This window comes from Wasmannia auropunctata, unplaced genomic scaffold (genome assembly GCF_000956235.1).
Source record: "Wasmannia auropunctata unplaced genomic scaffold, wasmannia.A_1.0 LD334239.1, whole genome shotgun sequence".
NCBI classification, from domain to species: Eukaryota; Metazoa; Arthropoda; class Insecta; order Hymenoptera; family Formicidae; genus Wasmannia; species Wasmannia auropunctata.
Genome location: NW_012028651.1, coordinates 16,050 through 36,140, shown reverse-complemented (window position 1 = coordinate 36,140; position 20,091 = coordinate 16,050). Strand labels below are relative to the sequence as shown.

The following is a 20,091-nucleotide window of genomic DNA, read 5'->3' as shown; positions in this document are numbered from 1 at the left end:
ATTAATGTTTTATTATTGTTAAATATTCTGTCATGTTAAATAGTATTAATAAATTCTGCATAATTGAATGTTGTTAAAGAGAAACAATTATCTGTAAGATATGATAGTAAAACCATGGCTATGCATGCATCAGTCAAATAATATTTTATTGTTAATATCTTAAATATATATAATATTTTTACTCTACTACCTTAATATTTTATTCTACTTATACTTATTTTGCCATTATTATTTTATCTTGATACAAGCGTATATCTATATTTATGTTGATATTTTATGATCTTTATTACTAATTTGTGTTTATAGTTAAGTACCCATTTATTACCCATTTATTTTTTAATAAAAAGTAATGTTAAAATGCATATTTGCTTTTATTTCCCGCATTTCTATTTCCCCTTCTTTCTCCTTCTTTTAGTCATCATAGATTGGCTGCGCCATTCCGTATCCAGCCAATCAAAAATTGGCTCAACATTGGCCAGTCTCATAGTGTCTCTAGTGAAATTGATTGGCCGTGTCGAATTGTCGACTCCATCTTGAACCTGAACTTGTCAGCCAGGTGCCAATACTGCCAATTTTTAGAATGGAGTAACGGCAAACACGGCAGCGCGAGCACGAGTGCGGAGCGCGCGGTCTATGTCTATCAAGGTGGATGACGATGGATTTAGTTGGTTAATTAAAAATATAATTTTCCAAGAGCTTAAAATCCGTAATATGTCGAATGAATTCGTGCATTCCATTACGGTCCCACGTATTTACAAATTCACGGCCGACATCGTGCGCCGCGTGCGAGAGAATGGTGCCAGCCTGAAAACTTTGATTTACGAGAAGAAGCACCCCGTAAGTATAATAATTGTAGGACGATTGTAGTTGAAGAGAGATATGAGAAATATCAGTTGAGAAAAAGATCTGGTCTTCTTACATTAAATGTAAATCTTGTTACGTAATACAATTACATTATAAGAATGTAATTTATCAATTTATCATTTATCGTGTATCAATTCAGAATGTGGCCGGCATATACGGCCTCGCGGTGAATACCTTACAAGCGCTATCTCAGTTAGATCAGCTACTCGACAAGACCCAAATTCTAACGGAACAACCGCGTTTGAATCCCTGGCTAGCCAGAGTTCTCATAACGGAGCTTTTATGGCGCAAGGGATGTCTCAAGAGCCACTCCAAGCCAGTCCTTACCATCCTAACTTACGAGAACAAATTACGGGAAGAGTCACAAAGTCTCGGCTGTATAGAAACTCTCGTCGCTCATAGAGGAAAAGGTAAACTGTGCTCAATAATCACTGCATGCTTGCATTTTTGCAGAATTTCCATCTCTGGAGACTCATCCTAACGCACTAAAGGCAATCTCCTTCATGGTCCTGATTATTCGCAACTGCAGAATATTATCCAGTCGACAGAACAAACTAGTTAAAGTCGGAAATCTACAAAATTATCAAAGCAGATTCTGTCATCAGGAATCAATTTGTGACAGAAAGAGCAACTGCGCGATGGGTCCGGCGACGGTATTGGGAACATTGTTCCTCTATAGCGTCGCCATGTTTACATTACCGTTTGCTGCCTTCTTTGGGATACAACGTTTCATGATATTAGAATTCCAGACTGATACTGCCATGACTAATTATGTTTCTGTACTGGCTGCTGTAGTCACAGTGAATTTGATTATCTCTTGTTACGCTTATCAGGCTTTAAACGAGTCTGTCGAGGAGAAAGAACAAAGCGAAGATGAAATTAGAGTAGAGTCTAAAGAAAACTTGAATAAGAAAGTTGATTAAAATCATTTTCTTTTCAAGAAAAGGAAATTTACAAAATATCAAGTATTTTTTATTTGAAAGGAAAAAAATTAATCTTTTTTTTAATTTAAATTAAAATATAATATATATATATATATATTTGATATGTGTACATGTGTAACAGAAAAAATAAATTTAATAATTAAAAGAGATGTAAATATATATAATATATAGATATATATATATATTTATATATATGTAATATAGATAAATGTATAAGTAAATACTATATATAATGATAAACAATCTTTTTGTAATAAAATAGCAACAAAAAGTATTACACTTTATTTTGAAGAAATCAAATTAGTCACCTCTAATCCCTGTCAAACGACCATATCTTCATTATGATATATTCTATATAAGAAATAAAAAATTTATTTTCTAATATAATTTGTGTTCAGACATACTCTGCACTACTTTTCATTTCATACGAAAATATTTCTGATTTTAATATTAGATTTTGTGTGCACGATTAAAATCAAATTTAAATTTAATGTTACTTTGATTTCCTTTTTCAATTTGCTGTAAAATTTGTGTTAAAAAGAAATTACATATCCATAAATACATAAAAATACCATAAAAAAGGTTTGATCTGTAATAATAATAATAATAATAATATACATAATTTGCTAGATTTAGAAATTAAACCATTTTTTCTCTTTTTTTATCATTAGATTTCTTTCTTTTGTTATTTTCTCGGTCGGTTATGTGTATGTACATATATGCGTACATGTACATATGCACACACACACACACACACACACACACACACACACATATATATATATATATATATATATATATACACAAATTTAATACTATGTTTAATTTACTGAAAATCTCTTCAAAAAGATTTGACTTTTTTTTCTCTCTTTTTCAGTGCAAAGGCCTAGATATGTCCGTGTCAATACTCTTCTGTTATCAGTGGAAAAAGCTATTTTTTTCCTTCAAAAGGATGGATGGCAATTATTACCTAAAAGTACAACATATCCTTCTTATCTACAATCCTTATCACAGTTAGCAAAGCCGTATTTTATACAAGATCTGCATGTACCAGAATTGTTGGCTTTTCCACCCTCGACAGTCTTTCATGAACACAGTGGCTATCAAAATGGCGAGCTTATTCTTCAAGATAAGGTATAGATAATAGGATCTTTTCTAACTGAAAATATATTTTCTTTGTACCTTATATTATACCATATGGTATGTTATTAAACTTTTATTATGAAACTAATAAGTCAGCTCTAAATGCAAATGAAGACATTTTTATAATTATGTAATATTAGTTTACAGACATTCACTCAACTTTATCAACTTTTAGTAGATGAGTCAATTCGAAGCAGAATCGTATGTAAAGCTCGTTCTCGTAATTTGTTCTCGTAAGATTTATAAGAACTAATGATGTTTATGCAATATCTTTACAAACAAGTTCTTGCTAGCCGTAAGATTTACGAAAAATTATAGACATATTATGAATTATTGTACGTTTTACGATACGGATAGAATTACAATTCCAGTCTTACATAAGTTCTTACAAGTTTTACCAGAACAAATTCTGCTTAAAATTGACTCATAAGTATTATTACATATTATATTAACATATTCTATTATTAATACATAAATTAGCACCATTAAGATCTAGTAAGATGCATTTCACAATTTTACATTAAGAATTTTATTTTATTTTCAGGCTAGTAGTTTGCCAGTGCACTTATTGGATCCTATTAATGGTTCTGTAGTGCTGGATATGTGTGCTGCGCCCGGCATGAAAACTACTCAAGTAGCAGCAAAACTGCAAAATTACGGGTATGCTATTTGTTTTCCAATAAGATTTGTTATATCAGATTATAGATGTAAGATGAGAACCAAATTTATTTATTAAAGATTTATTTTTTACTTAGTTTTAATTAGTTTAAATGAAATAATTAAGTTTAGAAATAATATATTGATACAAATTGTTTTTAAATAGGAAAGTTTATGCTGTGGAGGTTAATGCTAAAAGATTTGAAATCTTACTCAATCAGATAAAAAAGACTCGTTCATTTTGCGTGGAACCTCTTAATCAAGATGTCTTAACTCTTGATCCAAAACTATATTCACATGTGGAATACATTCTAGTCGATCCATCTTGTTCTGGTTCAGGTAAAAAAATGTCCAACTTTCTATCTTTCTAATGAATCAAACCAAATATAAATTAATAAAATAGACAAATAGCATATTAAAGAATAGAGTAAAAACAGGAGAAATAATTTGTTTTTATAATTCTTTACATTATTGCTATTTACGGAACGCATTTATTAAAATATAATTTTACAATTTTCATTAAAGGCATAGTTGACAGACCGAAACAGAACAATATGGATGGTAAGCCCGAATCAAAGCGCTTACAAAATTTACAAGCGTTCCAAGTTTATCTTCTTAGATACGCGCTGTTCAACTTTCCAAATGTAAAGAGAATAATCTACAGCACATGTTCTCTACATCCCGAGGAGAATGAGCAAGTAGTAGACCAAGTTTTGGCCAATATTGGTAACGCTTATCATCTGTTACCAGTTAGACAATTGCTCAAAAATAATTGGACAAACTTTAGCTCGAAAAAATACAACTGCGGAGATAGATGTTTGTATTCGAAGCCAGATGAAGATTTTTGTAATGGTTTTTTTGTGGCGATATTTGAGAGGAACTTTGACGTGACTCTACCTAAGTGCAAACTCAAAGGAGGTAACGAATATAGAAATCTCGTTGAGGCTAACTTGGATGTCATGGCGAAAACAACCGTGGATAAACGAGAGAAAGACGAAAAGGAAAAAAAGAAGGAGAAGAGAGATAAGAAAAAGAAGGACGAGAAAGAGAAAGAAGAAATTTCAACAAGTGATGAACAAATAAAGACATCCAAAATAGATAATAAAGTAAAGACAAAAAGAAGTAAAAAAGAAGTAGAAAAAATGAATATTTACAGCAATTTATCCAATTTTAATAACAAATCAGCAATGAATAAATCAAAAGATATTCAAAAGGAGACACTAGAAAACATGGGATTGAAAACATCAAGGAAGAAGAGAAAATCAATGCATGAAAATGCATTTCAGCTGGAAATTGATTATGATAGTCAAGAGCAAAATAAGGAAACTGAAACTAAACTGTCAAAGATAAAAAAGAAAAAGAAAAAAGAAAATAAATCGATCATTAAGATTGATAAAATTTATTTTCAAAAACAGGAGCCGGATGAAGAATCTGTAATTGGACTATCAAAGAAGAGAAAAAGAAATAAATAGAATTGGTAAATGAGAAAAAAATATATTTTTTGTGTCATTGATGTTCTTCTTTATCTCATATTTAAAAACGTACGTATAAGGTATATCTATATATATGACATTTAAAAAGTTGCTAATAATAATATATATATAAGAATATTACATGTTGATTATAGATGACTTATTTTGTTAGAAGATAAAAGTTTTCTATGTAGAAATCTACTTTTTCATTTACATTAGACTTGTTGGCTGTTTTCTATTCCTGGATTGGAACTTTCTTGCTTTTGCCAAATACTAAATATATATCTATTTCACTTTAAGTGCAAAAAGTGTATGTACACTATTTCGATATAGAAAACAGACTCATCTTCAGTATCATTAATTTTTCTTTTTTCTTCCTCCATCTTTCGATCAACAATAACTAATTTATTATTAATTATATAGATTGTTACAAAAGGTAGAAAAGAGAACCATTATTTGTTCGCTCACACTATTGCCGACGATCAATAACTGTTCTTAATTGATAACTGAGAAGGATGCAAATTGCTTTTTTACCTATTGTTAATACATGCTCGTTGATAAAATGAAAGGCATCAAGGATGAAAGAAAGAGAGAGAAAGAAAGTAATGTGAACTATATAAAATCTATCCTTTTTAAGTTGAAGACTTTTAAAGTCGTTTTTTTTTGTCTACATTAGTATATATATCTATAGTACATAGATAAGCGATTTCTAAAATAGAAAAGAATTAACCGACATTTTATTTCGCTACAGCTGGAACTTATATAGTAATATGGGAGAAAGAATTTATGAAAATTAGTTTGCATAGTCAAAATTTGGCCAGACTACGCAATTATATTATGCTTATATATTATATTAAAGTCTAGCTACTTGTAGTTTTCGTTTTATCAGCGCATTTACTCGCAACATATGGTAACACGTGCGTATAAAGCCGCGCGGGAGCACATGAAATGCATAACAGCTAGCATATTATAAGCATAGCATAAAACCGCTGGACCAATATAATTGAATCCAGCATAAAGTGATCGCCATATATTTATTTACATACGATTCCCATTGGTCCAACAACAATATATATATATATATATATATATAATTGCGGTGAAAAATCTTTTCTAATGTGCGCGCATATATATACGTAGTAGATATAGTAGTATATCTACACCATCAACATATTATATATATACTGCATACATGTGTGCGCGCGTGCATGTATACATATATATTATATACAGGGTGTTCTGTAACCCAATCATCTTCCAAATGATTGCAGATTTACGGGACACCTTGTATATATAATTATACATATATATACTGGTTGATATAATTACGTGATAACTATATTGATTCAGTTTTCTAATTTATCCCTTCACTGCGAAGTATATTACGTTACTTAACTTACTAAAATCACGTCGCGTGAGTCACGACATGAAATGTCAAGAAATATTGTCTATTAGTGCTATAACTTAAAATATTATATATACGGACAGATCACACACACATACACGATGTTATGTATATATATGATTATAATACGAGCTATAGGTACGTTTAAGAACTGAAACTGTACTGCGTTATTACAATTGATTGTATATATGATTCAAGATCGATTTTCTTATGGCGGCGCATTTAATTTTATTTGTTTCTCCAACAACGAGATTAACTAAGCAAATTTCGAAGAAACGAAATAATTCTCAACTAGCTGGTATATGGTGCCTGCCTGCACGTACTAAAAGTGGCAATTAAGTACGATAACTATATAATGACGTGCTATAAACTCATCGCACATTACGTTGCAACAACTTTTCGAAAGTCTTAATCAATGTTATTCGTTGCAGAGTATGAATGACAGATAGCTGTAGTTGTAATTAACTAACAGTCAAATTCATTACATAAAAAATAATAGAGTTTAAAAGATAAAATACTTAAAAAAATTTATTTTCGAAATATGAATTACAATACACAGAAAATCTGATAAACACTGATTAATTAAAACAAATTATTTATGTCGCGCAACGTGCCAGAGACGTACGTATCATATATTTTCAATAACTTTGCGACCAAGATATGGCATGTTTATTTTTTTCATGTATTGTGGCAGGCAGGGTACACACACACACACACACACACACAACGCCTGCACAATATATTATATGTATATATATTATATATATATATATATATATATAATATTATTTGGATTAAATGTAGAAAGCTTTAAAAAGCGGAAAAAGTAAAAAATTTTAGGAATATTCTCAGCTAAAGCTTGTGTTTTGCACAAATTTGTCAAATTAAATTTAATCGATATGTATTATACTAATATTTTGCTCTCTCTTTCTCTCTCTCTCTCTCTCTCACTCATTAATTATTCACTCACTCATAGTACCTATTAATACAGCTTTAATACAAACTAATTGTAAGCGTGGCCCTTACATTACATGTGATGTTAAAATCATACGATGGATAACGTCAACGTTATTACAATCGCAATTTTTTACATTTTCATAAATTTATTACAACTGAAAGTATTGAAATATCTTGCAAAAATCAAAACATATCTTTGTAAAAGAGTCGCGTTAATTTAGTATGCGTTATATAAATTGCACAATTATTGAGAAACACCCGCACGTACATTTGCTTTTCGGCAACGTACTTATATAATTAAATAACGACGATACTGCGTTTCTCGCTCTTTTGTGATGCGTCTCTTTGAAATTTTAATGTCGGTGCAACAAGTTCCGCGTTCACTGACACGGGGCATCGACGCCGCCCCGACCCCGGCCCAACAAAGAGCGACGACGGAGACGGCGTGAGAGGACGTCGACGGAGGCCGGCGGTGCCGAGGTTGCGCGACCACTCGACGTCGGGACGCCATCGTCGAAGGACGCATGAATATGTATACTGCTGCCGCGATCTTCGCGATTCAACCGAATCAACTTCGATAAGGCAAATTCGTCCGTGATCCATATTCGCGTGCGTCGTCATGAACGCTGTCATCAATGCTGTGAACGATAATGATAATACTGTGAATTTTACGTCGATCACGGATCAACAATCGCGGCGTCGTGTCAGTGAACTTTGGTAAACTTGCGAGTGTTTTCTTCAGCGGATTCTTGCTTTGTTCCCGCGCCGCGGTGCCGGTTGATCGAATCAAGTTAGTATATTTAAAATATTTATCTCGTATAATCTATTATTACATTATATCTATAAATGAAAAGTTTTAGAACTACAGTTATGGTTTAATTATATTTTTGATTGATTTCTCTATTTTATACTTAATCGTTAATTTTTATACAAAATTTTTTAACGATTAAACATAGTCATATGGTTCAGAAGTAATCTTTATATTGATCAAGATAATCATTTACTTTAATCTTTTTCAATCTTTTCATAATCGTGGAATGCATAACTTTCTGATCAAGTTTTTCCAAAAAATTAGAATAGTGAAACTTATCATTTCAGTGAATTTAATTTGAATAATATTAAAAAAATATAAAGCGCGTTATACTCTCGAGATTCAATACTATAACAGAAGCTTTTATTATCTATTAATTTTACAATAAAGAGATTTCTTTATTGTAAAATTAAATTAACACTTTGCTTTATGAAAAAATAAGAAATTTTTTGTATTAATCTAATAAATTATTATTTTTTTCTTTTTTATGATAACATTTAAAAAATTAATAAGTATAATAATAGAAAAAATTACATACGTTCTAAGTTCGTAATCTGCATAATTTTTATAAAAGGTATCGTTTCTTACGAAAATTGGTTAAATTATAGATATGACATGTCAATGCGATAGAAATTTCAATGCGTCTTAAATCTATATTTTTAATTTAAAAAAGTTAGCATTATTTTAAAGTATTACTACAACATTCTTTTTTATCGATTTATTGTGGACCGATTAGATATAACATTACAATGATTTTGTATTGACTTTTGGATCTACTATCGATTTACTATAGTCTCTATCAGTGATGAAATTCGAAATGGCAGAATAGTTGTTAACTAACCCAAAGATTAAACGAGCACATAAATCATTGCTGAAAGTAGCCGAATATGTTTTGCATTCGAGAATGGTGTGTCACGCACATAGAGTCTGTCTCATGCATATAGGGACTAGCAAAGGATATTATAGTTATTCGAATTAGGTGTGTCGCGCAACTTTAATCGATCGGCTTGTTGTTGTAGGTGTGATCTAAAATCATAAAATCAGACGGATATGACATTATATGAATTTTTCACATTTTCATTATTATTATAATTCCAATCAAACTTGCGCTGCAGTTACAAAAATACTATATAAAGCCAGAACTCCCAAAAGAGTTTAACTAACATATATATATATATATATATATATATATATATATATATATGTATATTATCCAGTTAAGCCTATTAAGATTGAAAGAGAAGGAACGTAGAAACGTACATATTATAATTTAAAATTCGAAAAGCAGGTCTAATGATCATGATATGTATATATCGCCTTGCAGTGACTCGTCGTAACACTCACGTAAAGGGGGGCGACGTATTAGAATTGACAAAATATATACTGTTCGAGTTGTTGATCGATGGACCTGCAGTGGGAGCTGCAGTTGCGAAATAAAAACGGCCGATCGATCGGGAATCCCCGGCTATCACGCAACACGTGATCAACTGACCAACGCTTATAGCATTCTCAAAGTGGCGATTCGTGCCATGTCTCGATATAAGAAACCTTGAAATGTCAAAAAACATCGCACGCTCCACTCATGTTCGCGATCAAAATCAGTATAATTTTTCAGACAAATTCAATCGACCGATGTATATGTTAACATGTCGAGGAATACGAAGGCAAATACTTTTCTTTCATTCTTATAATAATTCTCATATTGATACAAGATTCTATTTGTATTCGATCTGGTTGTACTTATATCCCTTTGTAAATTTAAGATTATCTGCATTTTAACAGATCAGATGTAATTTTTCCAATTATAGATGCGATTATAATAACAAAGACTCAATTATATAAAATTCGTTGGTCGTACAATTATGCAAAGTTATATCGTAATTACATATATAATTGAAATTGTATTTAATATAATTTTGATTAGGTATAACCAGCTCTTATTTCATTCTATTTGTTTGTTAAGTCTTTCTTTTAGTAAACTTTATATCTCATATCATATTTTAATAATTTGTTTTACTTTTGTTAAATTTTAAATTCTTGATGATAATTCTCTTGTAATTTTTAATTTTTAACTTATATTATTTTTAACTATAATAAACTTATTATCACGTTAGTTGCAGACATCTTAGGTTCTAAAGCCCTGCATAGTACATACATGATAATTCATTAAGTCAATAAGCAAACTTTTCTCATTCCCCTCCCTCTCCCCTGCCCCTGCCCTCGTCGGGATTCAGATCTTTCTTTATAATCGTAAAAGCGCAGGCCGAGGAAGGACGCGCGAAAGTGGCGGCGGCCTCGCCTTGCGGATGATTGAGACTGAAAATCAGTCGGATTCGCGTGTCAGCAGACTGGGCCAGAACGAGGATCTCCTCGTAGCTGGCGGCGAGGTAGACGGTAACGGTAGTGAACACGAGGTTGGTGACCAAGCAACTGCTGCAACCACCGCGACGACGGTGGAGAACGCAGGTGAGAGTGAGTGAAAGAAAGAGAGAGAGAGAGAGGAAGAATTAAGTATTCAGCTCTCAAGCTTATCTTCACGACCACATACATATGAATCGATCCTCAATGATTGAATTATGTTAACAAATTCTATAATATATATAATTGACTTTTAACTTTTTCAGATCAAACAGCCTCCTTACTTTGAACTTTTTTTTTATAGTTGTTTCCATTTTTATTCTAAAGCATTATTGACACACGTGCGAACACTGCATTTATGTGTTTAACAAAATATTAACATCGTGTACATAATTATTAATTATCCTAATAATTATATAATTAATCGCTTTCATTCTACGTAGTGCCAAGTGACAAAATTATATATTAATGGGTAACGCAAAAAGAAAAATACTGTTTACAGACGGAATTATTAAGAATATAGGCAAAATATAAAACTAAAGATGCTCACGATACGGAAATTTAGCTATATAGGTATAGTCAGTTAAAACAAATTCCGATTCCATTATTCAGGTGCGATGAGAAAAGAGGAGCAAGAAACGCCGCGGATTCACGAGAATTCGCTGAAGGGCGGTGTCGCCGCGAGCGTCGCGACGCCCACAGCGGCATCGGCGATGCCGGTGGAGGACGACGAAGAGGATGAGGAGGCAGAGGAGGAAGAGGAAGAGGAGGAGGACGCCGAGGAGGAAGAGGAGGAGAACGGAATCGAGGAGGGTAGAATCGCAGTGGAGGGTGGAATGACGACGCAAGAAGAGGACGGGGGTGTGCTGGCCGGTGGTGAAGGTGGGGGTGGAGGTGGCATGGCCGGCTACTGGAGGCAGAGTAGACCCTCCAGTCCCCGCATGCCGCCTCCGGAGCAGTCGGAGCAGCCGAGCCGACCCAAGAGCCGGCACGAGCTACAAGCCGCAAGATATAACAACCTCGGCTACTGGCGAGCAAGAAGAGTTACCTTTTATAAAAATGGCGATCCCTACTTTCCGGGGGTGGAGTTCAGGTAAGCATCATTTTGGTCAATACTCTAGCCAAATCAACCTGCAAGAAGCCTGAAAAAGACGTCGAGAGAAATACTTGTTCGACTTTATTATTGTATGTCGTACGTGACATATTCGTTATGTATTATATATTATTGTCTATAAATATACAATACAGAACATATTTTTTTCCTAATCTGAGATTATCACAGAGATAATAAAATATATAGTAAGATATAATTTTTTTATTCTTCAATTATTCTATACATCTGTCTTTTCTTTCAACAGCATAAAACAGTATACTCAATAATTATTTAAACAATTACTTTAATGTTGAATTTTATACATAGGTTGAAATAAACTTAATTATATATAAATGTATAATCAATTAAAATTTAATTTTACGTACGTACATAATGTACACAGAGCAATATATGTATACATACATATACATACTTATATGCGTGGAATGAGTGTGGTTTTTGGGGGGATAATAGTATTACGCGCGTCACACGTACATATACATATGTATATACGTATGTATGTACGTACGCACGTACACAGAGCAATATATATACATACAATACTTATGTACGAGTCGAATGTGGCTATTTGGGGATAACAGCAGATGTATAATCCTGCGCGCACGCGCGCACATACACAATATTAACTTCATACTTTGTACATAATAATGCGCATATGAAATGCAATAAGACCTCATAAAAATGTTTTTAAATATTTTTCATAAATTTATAAACACAGGTGCTTTAAAAATATTAACCAACAATATCAATGATATGATATGTATACATGAACGTGACAAAATTAATAACGTGTCTTTTATTACATTAAAAGTATTAAAAAGTATTTTAAAAGAAAAGATCAAATTTTTTTCTTTAAGTTTTTTTTTAAACGGAAAAAATGAAGAAATATTTACAAAAAGAGAAATATACGATACATGCCATTATTTCTAAACAGTATATTTGTTTAATCGTAACTAGTATATCCTATAACTAATTAATATACAAATTTTAATCCAAAAGTTACAAAATTGCTTTTAATTATAAAATATCCTTGACATAATTGCATCGGCATGAAAGAATCTTATTTTTAAAAGACAATTTTAGTTAACTTAAACGAGTTATTTATTTAATTATTTAGATTTAAATAAGTTTTGTTTAAATATATTCAATTGTCAAATTATGATCTGAATTATTGATCAAAACATACTTTTATATTAGCTTTTTAGCATTGATTAAAAAACGGCAAAACTATATATATATATGAGGAAAAAATTGAGTAATATTTACAAAAAAATAAATATGCGATGCATTTTTAAATGGTATGTTCATTTAATTGCGACAGATATCCAGTTATTACTATTAATATTTTAATCGAATCATTATAAAAATGCTTAACAAATTTTCAAACAGAATATCCTCCGTTTTGAGATTATACTTTATTATTTTAGATAATTGTCGAATATTTTCAGATTCAAACCTGGCCGTGATATTGGTTCTTTGGAAGCTCTACTGGATAGATTGTCTCTTCGGATGGACCTGCCGAGAGGGGCGCGTCACATTTTCTCGATGGATGGTGACCGAAAGATCAATCTCGATGAACTTGAGGATGGTGCCTCTTACGTAGTATCCAGCTATAAGACCTTCAAGGTAAGACATAGTTGTAAAATGCAGTCACAAGAATTTGATTATTGCAAAAAGAAAATGTTAAAGAAAACTTGTCCAAATCATATATATATATACATTTCGTATTTTAAAGATGAAATTGGCTCAATAAAACTTAAGATCAATTTAGAAAGATTTAATTGTAAAATTTATTTGTTTATCTAAAATTATTAATTTTTACTTTTCATAAATAATATGAATTCTTTTTGATAAAACAAATGCAATTGATAGCCCGTCATCTTGATAAGAAAATGCAGAAATGCGTTTCGTAGATAGCGAAAGTGTACGTGTGTTAATTACGTTCGATTAAAGCGTTAGTTGGTAATAAGTAACAACCTCGAGAGAGAGAGAGAGAGAGAGAGAGAGATACTCATGAACTTGACTGACGTTGTAAACACGTCTTCTTCATAGCACTATCGACTTCATTGTGCTACAAATACGAACATTCTGGCGTTTTCTTTCACCGCGCCGTCCACAATGACACATTTTTATAACAAATATAAAAATATGTTAAACTTTTATAGCTTTTAAAATGTTTAATTTTTATTGTTTTATATCTTTTATGCAATCACGCAAAAATCTTAGCGATGACAATATTAGTAAATATTAGAAAATATACGAATAAATAATAATACATTTAAATTAGAAGAAATGTTAGTAAGATACCGCATACAAAAGAGACCTATGCTATATATTTTTTCTATAGTACATGAGAGAAAATGTGTAACAAAAAGATTAAAGAACAAAAATTAAAGAATGTAATAAAGATTAAAAAAAACAAAATATCGAGCTTTCCTCCGTTTTTATATGTGGGTTAGTAATATAGGAATAATCAATTATTAATAGTCACATACTATTACTATATTATTATTGTAAAAAGTTATTTAGGTTTAATATTTTTAAATAAGCGTCAAAACATGTAAATATGCACATAGACACTGCATACACATATGCGCGCGCACATGCACACGCCTGCACTTTATACAAAGGACTAAAAAACAATAAAAAATACAACTACAATCATTGCAGTAAAATTTTACGTACCGCAATAAATGTGTCGAAATATAGATTTTTTAAAATGACTTTTAAAGAGATTTAATGTATTAATAATTTATAAGAATCCGTGTAATAATGCTGACGACGACGACGACGACGCGCGACGACAAGGAGGGTGTCGTGTGTATCTGGCCCAGATCAACTTCTTAAAGCAGGCCGCACGCAAAGCAAAGTTGTATTTGCGGGAGAACGAGGAACGCTTTTTTTTTCTTTTTTTAGTATCGCAATAATATACATATGTAATATATGATATATGTCATATAAATATATATATATATATATATATCTTATAATTTGTCTTGTGAAAGATTTTACAGTAATATTTACTTATTATCGTATAATTTAATAATTATGGCGGAGCTTTATAAAAAAGAACTCAATCAAATAGGTTTCTCATCATCTAATTGCTTGTTAGGTGCAACGGATGAAAGGCAATTTTATTTTGTCTTACGTCATTCGGCATTATGGCTCACACCCTTCCTTTGGTTCAAAGGTGTGACCAATTTAACTCGTTATGTTTTATATTACACCTTGATGCAATTACGAAATTTAGTTACTTCGATTCATATTAAAGGCAGGATTATTTTTAAATTCGACAAAATGTGTGGCTGAAGCTTATTATGCATAATTCTTTTAAATAACAGGACTTTGCATGTCGATTGACCAATTAGATTCTAAAATATTCTAATTCACTTTATACTTTTTACAATTTGATTAATTAAAGAGAAAAAAGAGGGAGAGGGAAGATACTATATTTAAATATTTAAGATAATTATTTAAAAAATATATTATTTTTCCTGCATTTAATTTTATGGATTTTCAAGTAATTATTATTAAGAAAATGAAACATATACATGAAATTATTTTCATGTTTCCGCATGCAAAATTAATAATTTTTCTCCTTCTCTATTTATGGCTACATTTCCATGTGCCGGAAAGAACTTAGGTCACTAACAAATTAAGTCAAATCAATGTATAACCAATAATCGAGTGTAGCTAATGCAAAATGTTCATCTCGGCCGAGTTAATCATGATTAATATTAATAATTATTTAAAATCACATATTTAATTGTTATCAAAGTTACTGTACCAAGTGAGACTATAGTACAATTTCCTTTTAGATATAACTTTCCAAAAGTTGAAGTATAAATTTTAATATTTTTAAGAGGGACATAAGTCTAAAATAATTTTGTCTGCCGGTTTCAGTTTTCAAAATATTCGGATGGATTAAAATGAATCACCTTGTGTTTACATGATGTATATATATATATATATATATATATATATATATATATTCTTTACTAAATATTATATAAATTTTTTACTAAATTTACAATACAGTTTGCATTGTTTTAAAAATATATCATCTCCCCTTCCTTTCTCACATTATTTCTCCCAGTGTAAACGTCCAAAGCTATAACAAACACTATATCCTTTTAATAAGCATCATACTTTATGACATATGTTACACTACATCCAATATTTATTGCGTAATATTTGATATATTAATTAAGAAAAATTTGTATTATACGGGAAACTATACACACACACACACACACACGCGCGCGCGCGCGCGCGCGCGCGCACACACATATATATATATATATAATACAAATTATATATATGTATAATACAAATTTTTCTTAATTAATATATCAAATCTTACGCAATAAATATTGAATGTAGTGTAACATATGTCATAAAGTATGATGCTTATTAAAAGGATATAGTGTTTGTTATAGCTTTGGGCGTTTACAGTGGGAGAAATAGTGTGAGAAAGGAAGGAGAGATGATATATTTTTAAAACAATGCAAACTGTATTGTAAATTTAGTAAAGGAATAGAGAATAACATAACAGTAATTTTAAAGTGATGATGATCAGCATCGAACAGAGATAAATTTGCACAGAGTAATCACATATAACTGCCTACCCCTGTCAGAGCTTTCCCTCCCTCTCGTTTTTCTCTCTCTGTATTTCTTTCTCCAGTGTACGCTTCTTTTTTTCCCTTTTTTTATCTTTACCTTAATCTCAAAGTCATTTCTGCCTATTTTGACATTATCGCGATTTATAAAATATATCTTCGTTAAACGGAATGATTTTTTTAAACATCTTTTTAATGACATTTTTCTCTTCTCTTTAGTAATATGCAGAATATTCCAGATATATATATAATACAAGCTATTCTAGAGTATCCGCATTTTCTTTTCTGTGGACATTTCGGCCAGTTCAAAATCAATTTGTTCAGAATTCATCAATTTGAATAGGAACTTTTCTATTTAATTTTATATTACTCCTTTATTTTGAAATTTTACTTAAAATTTTTAACATCAGACTTATCAATAATCAAGTCTTAAAGTTTAAGAGTTTTGCAAAAGTTTACTTAAAACTAAAATATAAACTTTTATTATCTGTAAGCAGAAATTTTATTAACAAATAATGAAATTAATCGAAAGATACCGATACGAAGATTGTAAGATTCTATTTCTTTAAAGTCACTTCTCATATCGCGTAAAATAGTAATATATCAGCCTGTTTTGCATTTCTATTATTGTCCATTTCCGACAATCTAACATATTATATTGTACATGTCTTTTATACACTTATGGTACACTTATAATATTGCGATAAAGGTTCGTGCCATTAATTAAATTTTTATTATATGTTCGTTCACCTTCGTTCTCTTTTCCTAGCACAATTGCATGTTTGTTCCTCACGTTGCTTGCCACGCTATTGGTGACCTAATTACATACCATACTACCAACAAGAAATCACTATTGCGTCGTGTGTGTCATGTGCACAATTCTTTGAACGTAAAGTATGTACAATCACTACAACTGTATAAATAATAGAAATATGATGATCTTATCTATGATAAAGCACAATAAAAGTTTTTACACTTATAGATTACTTTTTACAAAATTACTATCAATATTTTCTTGATAGTTATGTAGAAAACTATTAATAAAATAAAAAGAATTAAAGTTTCCTAAACTCTGAATTTTCCTTGACTTCTTCGATGATTTCATAATAACGACCAGCTCGATTTTCTTAGTCAGAACAACCGAGAACGCATGAATCACGGAGTAGTAAGTGGGAGGTAGGAGAGGGAGGGTAATTCCTACTTCCGTTAAAGAAGGCCGTTGTAGAGGGTGGCAAGAGAATGGGGGAGAGACCGTATCTCATTGACCGTTGGTCAACCAGCCTCTTGGGATCAATAAACACTAAGTTCTCTTTGCTTGGCTTACCTCTAAGAATCCTGCTTTTAAAGATTCGAAATAAAGTTGGAGGTCATTGCTTTGCAAAAAGAAATCTTGTCGGTTCTCTCATCTTCTCATCTTTCTTTTTTCAAGAGGACTTAATTTTTGCGTTAAAATTTTCTTAAAAATTTAATTTTATCAACTATTTTATACATATACATAAATTTTTTTTATACACATATATAAATGTGTATAAAAAAAATTTATGTATCTACCCCCGAAAAGTTTCCGGACAGAAAAAAATTTTTTATGTTTGAAGTTTTAAGCCGCTGAACTCAGTGCGGACTGTATCAAATCAAAGAGCAGATGATTTTGGCATTTTAAGAGATATTTTAAAAAACTCTGTAACGATTTTAAGTTTAATGCATCCCTACTACTCTAAACTCTTAAATCTGAGAGGCAAGTTTGCCATTCTGAAAATTGCAGCATCATATAAAGTTTGAACCTTCCTCTTTAATTTGAAAAAAAATGCAAGTCGCTACGATTTTTTTCACAAAGTTACAGCATTTTGAAATAACCCTTGTATTTTTCTCATATATGGTCGGCATTACCCGCAGGTAGATCGGATTTTGCACATTGTGTGCGTCCGGGCATATGTAAAGCATACACACACAGTGTGCAAAATTCGATCGCCAACCTTCCTATGGTGCATATCGGGTAATGCCGATCATACATGAGAAAAATACAAGGGTTACTTTAAAATGCTGTAACTTTGCGAAAAAAAATCGTAGCAACTTGCATTTTTTTCAAATTAAAGAGGAAGGTTCAAACTTTATAACGCTGCAAATCGCATCCCCGAGAAAAATTTTCCCAAGGCTGTGCATTACGTTAAACATTGCAATTTTCATTATGATAAACATGCCTCTCAGATTTAAGAATTTAGAGTAATAGGGATGCATTAAACTTAAAATCGTTACAGAATTTCTTAAAGTATCTCTTAAAATGCCAAAATCATCTGCTCTTTGATTTGGCACAGTCCGCACTGAGTTCAGCGGCTTAAAACTTCAAACATAAAAATTTTATTTTAGTCCGGAAACTTTTTGGGGGTAGTGTATATACTATATACATAATCTGTCTCAAAAATAATGGGACTAATTCTGGAAAAACCGTTTTATTGAAAATACACTTAATATTTTTCAAAGTAGGATTCTCAATACAGCGTTGCTGCCGCTCATCGTAGCCGCGCAGAAAGTCTTGATCAGACATGCCTTCCAGAGCATTCGTCGCGGCTGCTTGGACTTTTTTAATCGTCGGTGTTGAACAACTCTGGAAGGTATGTCCAGATTCCCTGCGCTGATACGAAGAGTGGCAGAGCAACACTGGAACCACTGTATTGACATTCAAGGATCCTATAATATTTTGAAAAATATTAAGTTTATTTTTAATAAAACGGTTTTTCCATAATTAGTCTTATTACTTTCGGAACAGACCATGTGCGTGTGTGTATATGTATATATATATATATAAATATATATGTGTGTGTGTGTGTGTGTGTGTGTGTGTGTGTGTGTGTGTGTAATATGTATAAAATATCTGATGAAGGTAAATTTTTCATTTATCTTTAAGTTTAAATTACACACACACACGTGCGCGAGCATGCGTGCGCATGTGTAATTTAATATAAATAAATATATACAAAATTGAAGTTATATATATAATTTCCTATCTTTTGTAAAGCTGTAGCCATTTATTCGTGTGGGGGAATTTACGACAATCCCAGCATTGATATCACCGTGATCGATTGTTTGCTGTAGTTCATGTCACTAAGATAGCGCGGAATCAAAGAAATGCGATAAGAGCACAATATAGACATAACTGTTTTCATTAACATTCATTAGAATACTTTTTTCTCCAGCTAGACTTCTTATCCTTCTTTATAATCGCTGTTCTATCGAGCGATGGCTGACGAGTGCCTTTTACTCTAGCTATTATTTTCTCCAGCAAATTATTTTTCCGTAATCGCTATGGCACATTTTGAATCACGAGACCTTGCTATCGTCACGCAACATATATGAACTGGTTCATTTTCATATTGCAAGGATACCTCATGTTAAATTAGGAACAATAAACTAAAGGAAAAGTAGAAAAAAATTGTTTGGAAATCACAATATCAGTTTTTTTTCTGAAAGTAAGTATATTTTATCAATATTAAATAAGGATTGTCAGCCAATTGTATTGTATTAATCGCTTGAAAAATGTTTAAGGGAGTAAATTCTCTTACACACACACACACACACACACACAACGCGCGCGCGCGCGCATATGTCTTTAAGCGTCAGTGTTTACAATCCGAATCGTTACATTTTATCTCGCGATCAGTTGCCTGCATGAATTGTCCGTTTAAAAAGTCTTGTTTTAGTCTTTCATTATTTATGTAAGCTCTTTATTACGACAATACTTTAATATTTAAT

The 20,091-nt window shown here is 31.4% G+C and overlaps 2 protein-coding genes across 2 annotated transcripts in view; both read left to right on the top strand.

The window, feature by feature from the left end:
* Window positions 1-527: 527 nt before the first annotated feature.
* On the top strand, window positions 528-5,648 carry LOC105458990 (probable 28S rRNA (cytosine-C(5))-methyltransferase). Its single transcript, XM_011704634.1, has 6 exons — window positions 528-837; window positions 1,004-1,274; window positions 2,686-2,942; window positions 3,496-3,611; window positions 3,775-3,947; window positions 4,134-5,648. Exons 1-6 carry the CDS (start codon window positions 634-636, stop codon window positions 5,078-5,080), a joined length of 1,968 nt encoding a protein of 655 aa, XP_011702936.1. The 5' UTR covers window positions 528-633; the 3' UTR covers window positions 5,081-5,648.
* Window positions 5,649-10,559: 4,911 nt separating this feature from the next.
* Window positions 10,560-20,091, top strand: part of LOC105458989 (echinoderm microtubule-associated protein-like CG42247) — a 24,944-nt gene continuing 15,412 nt past the window's right edge. Inside the window, exons 1-3 of the mRNA XM_011704633.1 lie at window positions 10,560-10,719; window positions 11,224-11,704; window positions 13,174-13,351. Of these exons, the coding sequence (XP_011702935.1) occupies window positions 10,560-10,719; window positions 11,224-11,704; window positions 13,174-13,351 (819 nt within the window). The remainder of the gene's footprint in view (window positions 10,720-11,223; window positions 11,705-13,173; window positions 13,352-20,091) is intronic.